General features: G+C 40.1%; 1 protein-coding gene across 1 annotated transcript; it reads left to right on the top strand.

Annotated features, from left to right (window-relative positions):
* Window positions 1-478: 478 nt before the first annotated feature.
* LOC306756771 (red-sensitive opsin) lies at window positions 479-2216 on the top strand (the record flags this gene model as incomplete). Its single annotated transcript, XM_079241627.1, has 6 exons — window positions 479-581; window positions 881-1177; window positions 1286-1454; window positions 1534-1699; window positions 1784-2023; window positions 2118-2216. The coding sequence occupies 6 exons, from the start codon at window positions 479-481 to the stop codon at window positions 2214-2216; spliced, it is 1074 nt and encodes a 357-aa protein (XP_079097753.1).
* Between the last annotated feature and the right edge of the window lie 3680 nt (window positions 2217-5896).

Here is a 5896-nt window from a genome sequence, read left to right as displayed (position 1 = left end):
ACATGTATAAGGGCTTTGTTTGACTCTAAAATTTATCACGTTAGAAACATTTGCTTTGAGGCTGAAACAAGTTTTTATAGAGCTGTGCAGTGTTCCATCATGATCTCATTTATTAAGATATTTAATTTATAAAATAGGCAGCAATGGCTCCAAAATCCAGACTCAATGTTTCAATTCTTGTATTAGAGAGCTAATCCTCATATTAACTAACCTTAACCCTAACCCTGAAATCCAATCAGTGTCTTAACCTCATTAGCTGATAGTTGTAATCACAAGTCAAAATAAGTTATTTTGCTTTGCCTTTGAATTTCACTGCCAAGTAGCACACCATGACTGTAATATGATTGCAAACTAATCCAATCAGACGTCAGAAAAGCAAAGGTATAAAAGCTAAAGTCAGATGTGAGACATCAGACATCCTTGGAGGTTCCAGGTTTCAAGAAAGCCCAACAGTTAAGGACCTCCATCTGGGACCAGAATGGCAGAGGAATGGGGAAAGCAATCGTTTGCTGCCAGGCGGCACAATGAAGACACAACAAGGGGTGCTGCCTTCATGTACACAAACAGCAACCATACCAAAGGTACAGATTTATCATTTAGTCTTTGGAATGACTTAATGGAAAGTTTTCATGTGAGGGGCTGCAACAAGAAATTATAGCCACAGGGGAAATATTTAACTTCAGTAGAAAGTTTTCTTTGCATTTTCTAGTTTGGAACTTGATTCTGACTAAATTCTACAACCTGCATAGCAAAGCAAAAGAAAAACATAAGCGCTACAAACTAGACCTTTGTCAGAGGGAAAAAGCAGAAGTGGGAAATGACTGGACTGCATCAGATTTGGAATTGTGAGGTGAAAACATCTTTTTTTCTTCTTCTCCAGATCCCTTTGAGGGACCCAACTACCACATTGCTCCACGATGGGTTTACAATGTCTCAACACTGTGGATGTGTTTCGTGGTGGTTGCATCAGTCTTCACAAACGGTCTGGTTTTGGTGGCCACAGCAAAGTTCAAGAAGCTGCGTCACCCTCTGAACTGGATTCTGGTCAATCTTGCCATTGCTGATCTCGGAGAGACTGTTTTTGCCAGTACCATTAGTGTCTGCAACCAGTTTTTTGGATATTTCATCCTGGGACACCCAATGTGTGTCTTTGAGGGCTACACTGTCTCGACGTGTGGTGAGTGGTCCTGGTCTTTATGTGTAAACAGGTTCTCCTAAGAGGAATCTGCTCGTATGTTAAGATGTGACGTGAGGAATTTAGTGAGCGTCCTTCTTCCTTTGATAGGTATTGCTGCTCTTTGGTCCCTGACTATCATCTCTTGGGAGAGATGGATAGTTGTGTGCAAACCTTTTGGAAATGTCAAGTTTGATGCTAAATGGGCTACGTCTGGAATCGTCTTCTCCTGGGTCTGGGCTGCAGCGTGGTGTGCTCCCCCCATCTTTGGATGGAGCAGGTAAACTCGTCCTTCTTTGATTATTCAGCAGAATTACAGAGTAATTTAACATAAACTATAAACATTTTACTTGTACCAGGTATTGGCCCCATGGTCTGAAAACCTCCTGCGGACCTGATGTGTTCAGTGGAAGCGATGACCCTGGAGTTCTGTCCTACATGATTGTTCTTATGATTACGTGCTGTATTCTTCCCCTTGCTATCATCATCTTATGCTACCTTGCTGTGTGGATGGCCATCCGAGCGGTGAGTTTTCTCTGTCTTATTGAACTTCAAGTTGTTCTGATCAAAGCCTGGTAAACCCTGACCTTCTTCATATGTACACTACAGGTTGCAATGCAGCAGAAGGAATCTGAGTCCACCCAGAAAGCTGAAAGAGAAGTGTCCAGGATGGTGGTTGTCATGATCTTGGCTTATTGCGTGTGCTGGGGACCTTACACCTTCTTTGCCTGCTTTGCTGCTGCCAACCCTGGATATGCCTTCCATCCTCTGGCTGCTGCCATGCCTGCATACTTTGCTAAGAGCGCTACCATCTACAACCCAATCATCTATGTCTTCATGAACCGACAGGTTAGCACAGTATCATGGACGCATTTATCAACTTACTATGTCAAACGGGTTGTTTTTCATCTCTTCAAATACATTTTTATTCTTTCCCTTTTAGTTCCGCACATGCATCATGCAGCTCTTTGGCAAACAGGTGGACGATGGCTCTGAAGTATCCACATCAAAGACAGAGGTCTCCTCTGTGGCTCCTGCATAAACCTCCTGGTTCTCTGTTTTGGAGAAAAGAAGAGAACTTGATTTGTACAGATAATGTTTATGGTTTTATTTTATCTTTGTAAAAATAGCTCTCTGGCAAATTGAAAAAAAAAACAAAAAAAAAACATACGTGTGCATGTAAAGTGATCGCATCATAATGTCTTCATGCATTGTTGGTCTTTTTCAAATGAATATTAAATGTAAAGCATTCTGACTTCTGGTTTTTGAGTTTTCCTTTTATTAATCATGTCTTATATTGCATTTGGCATTTCTCAGTCATGAATGAATGGAAAGTATTATTCACACATTATATATATGCTCAATTTCAGTGGATCTAATGTGACTAATAAGTGTATCTCCAAAACAATCATCATAATTTTCATTATTTTTTTGACAATATCAACTGCCTTTTGTGACAGGGTTCCTTGATGTAACTCAGACTCAGTCGCGGCTCAGTTCCAATAAAAAAAAGAAAAACAATTAAAGTTTTTTTAAAACTACAAAAAGGAAATGTATAATTCATTTGAATCTTTAAGAGATGTGTTTACAAATTCCTTACATCCTTATTGTATTTACTATTCTATTCTATTCTATTTTAGTAATTTAGCCGACGCTTTTATCCAAAGCAACATACATCTGAGAGTGAGAACAACACAAGCACAAAATCAAACAGTAGAGGACATCATCGGAAGGTGCTGGTGGACTGCTTGGGTCCAGTTGGATGCAGGTGTTGACATGTAGAGCTACAAGCTTTTTTTTCCCCCCACATCCCACAATTATCCCTGTCAAAATTCAAAGAGTAAATACCATAATATTTGCTGCAAATAACCGGACTAAGTTCTCCAGCTCCTCTGACAAATAAAGTTAAACTAAGAGCAGAACTGAACAGCTGAGTCTGCAGCTTAAAGCAAATCAGGACTCTGCAGAGAAGACAGAGTTTGGCAGATCGTTCCACCATCGAGGAACAAAAGAGGAACAGAGTCTGGTGGTGCTTCAGTCCCACGTAGTCATGGTAACGCTAGGCGTCTTCCACTGGTGGAGCGTAACTGGAGAGGGAGGGTAGCTCTGGATGAAGGAGTGAAGGTAGACGGGAGAAGTTTGACTCATTGTTTTGTAAACCAGAAGCAGAGCTTTGAAAACACAAGGTCACCACTTCATAGCAAACTTTGTCAGAAATTTGTCAAATTGTTTAAATAGAACATTTATCGGGGCCAAATTCCAATAATGATTGGCATTAGAGTGGGTTTTTTCAAGCTATGATCTGATTAAAGCAGACACACCCAATTAAACCATTACACAGGCTTTGCTTAATCTCTGCTTTTTCAAGTAAACTGTCCATTTTAAGAGCTTACGGATTACAAGGCACAAATGGGTTTATTAATTTCATGGAATAACCTGGGATGTTCCTTTAATCAGGTTTGGTGATCATGGATGTGCGAAAATGCTACGTGCATTACTAAAGGCACTCGCAGCTCAAAACTTCAAGTATCATGCAATGTGTTGGACAATTTTATTCATATTTGATTATGATGCATTAAGCTGAAATAATTGTATCATCTGAAACAATATTTACTCTTGTAGTTATGGAATGTAGTATCAAGTTTGGCTTTATGCAACCCTTACATAATTTAATTTAACAATGCAAATGTGTGTTTAACCCAGAAAATGTTCAGTGAGAAGCAACCTAAACTTCTCAGATGTGACTTTTATTGAACATAATTACTCAGGTAATCAATGAAGCACAGCTGCACTTTATATTGTGTTTTAATTTGCTATTAGATAGAGTTTATCACATCAACTGTAGTATATTTTAACACAATGAAAGCTTTATACGGCCCTGCGATGGACCGGCGAGCTGTCCAGGGTGTACCCTGCCTTTCACCAAAAGACTGCTGGGATAGGCTCCAGCTTCCCCGCAACCCTTCATTTGATGAAGCGGTTAGGATGATGAATCAATGCTTTGAACATTTATCAAGTTTGTTTAACAGCATATTACTTTGAATGAAAACATTGTGGGATTTTTCTAAATTAAAGATAAACATGACCTCAACTATATGTATACAATTATTTATCTATAAATACACACGTCATAAGATCATGTGGGAGTTTGTGAATTGTTATCCATTAAAACAATTTAATTCTATGAATTTTTTAAAAATATAAACTAATATTGAGCATCAACCATATAGTGAATTTGTGGACAATATGACTGTGGTGGGTTGTAACTCTGTAAATGATGTGACCAATCAAAGGAAGGAAGAAAGTCACCTGTCCAGGTGTTGGAGCAATAACAACCTCCTTTTACAGGTGGACATGAAGGAGATGGTTTTGGACTTCAGAAGAGTCGGTCCTGACCAAACAGTTTCCGTCCCCACAGACCATAAAAGGTGCTTCTGTGAATGGAGCGCCGCGTTCCTGGAGGTGCACATTAGTGCGGACCTGCCCCAGACACCCAACCATATATTACTATTACAATCCCAGCAGCGCCTGTAGGTTCTTCACAGGCTGACACTTGACCCCCACCTCACCTCCTTATTTATGTAAGTAGTACACGTTTTCTCTTGATAACAGTGTCATTGTGAATGTGGCGTGATGAAAGCGTAAAGTGCAGAAATATGTTGCTGACAGCGCCACCCAGGGAGATTCTTCCCCTGGGAAACCGCTAACCAGGAACACGCTGGTTAGGCACACAAACTCGTTTCACCACTCAGCAGAGACTGTTCGGGTTACAAAACAAATTTTATTTGAACAATTAACAAAATGCTAAATAAATCTAAATCTTATTTAAAAATCACTAAGCTGCCAGCTCAAATGCAGGAGGTGAAAATGGGCCATAGCAGCTTTTAAAGAAAAAGTACAAAACTTGCAAACCAAACCACCTGTGCATGGCACCCCAAGTGAAGAAAAAACCACCACCAGGGAAAGGAATGCTGCCTCCGGCCCACAACACCTGCACACAGAATAAAAAAATACAGCACTAATTAAAACAAAACAAACCATTAACCCAAATACAGCAAACAGAACAATACACAAAGGAAATCTAATTAGTTAAAAAAAGACCAATTATAAGGTGGGCCCAGAAAGTAGGGCCAAGCCATCAGAACCAGAACCCGGCAGTCAGCCAAACCAGCACGTTTAGAGCCAAAACAGCAGGGCTCCAGGAGGGTTTGTATTTATCCAGCCCGGCTTGAGATTAAGCATTATTTGAATTTAAAATGATGCAGATTTATGGCGACAATTAGACAATTATACCCATACTGCTGCCACAGCATCAGCGCGGAGCGGAGAGACCGTCACAGATCTGCGCCAGCCTCAGCCCACAGGAGCGACCCGCTCAGCTTTTAGATGGAAACAGATCACACTGCTGTCACACCACGACATAAAGCCAGAAAGCCAGAGGAGAAGCCGACATGCGCTGTACTGACTCTGGCAGCACAGCGCACATTAAGTTTTTATTCTCTTGCGTAACATTTGTAAATTTCTTTGCTTTGGCTGCTGTTTTTTATTTATTTTGTTTTGTTTTATATTCAAGTAAAATTTTCTTGATATTCAGGGTGAATGGATTTTTTTGCAGAGTGAAACTTGCTTTAAATATTACTCATTACACAGCTTTGAACAGCAGTGGCTGTCAGAAAGTGCTTTATAAATAAAGTTGGCTTGGCTTTTGTTTTGATATTCAAG

Source organism: Telmatherina bonti (genome assembly GCF_933228915.1).
Source record: "Telmatherina bonti genome assembly, chromosome: 6".
NCBI classification, from domain to species: domain Eukaryota; kingdom Metazoa; phylum Chordata; class Actinopteri; order Atheriniformes; family Telmatherinidae; genus Telmatherina; species Telmatherina bonti.
This window is presented reverse-complemented; position numbering and strand designations above follow the sequence as displayed.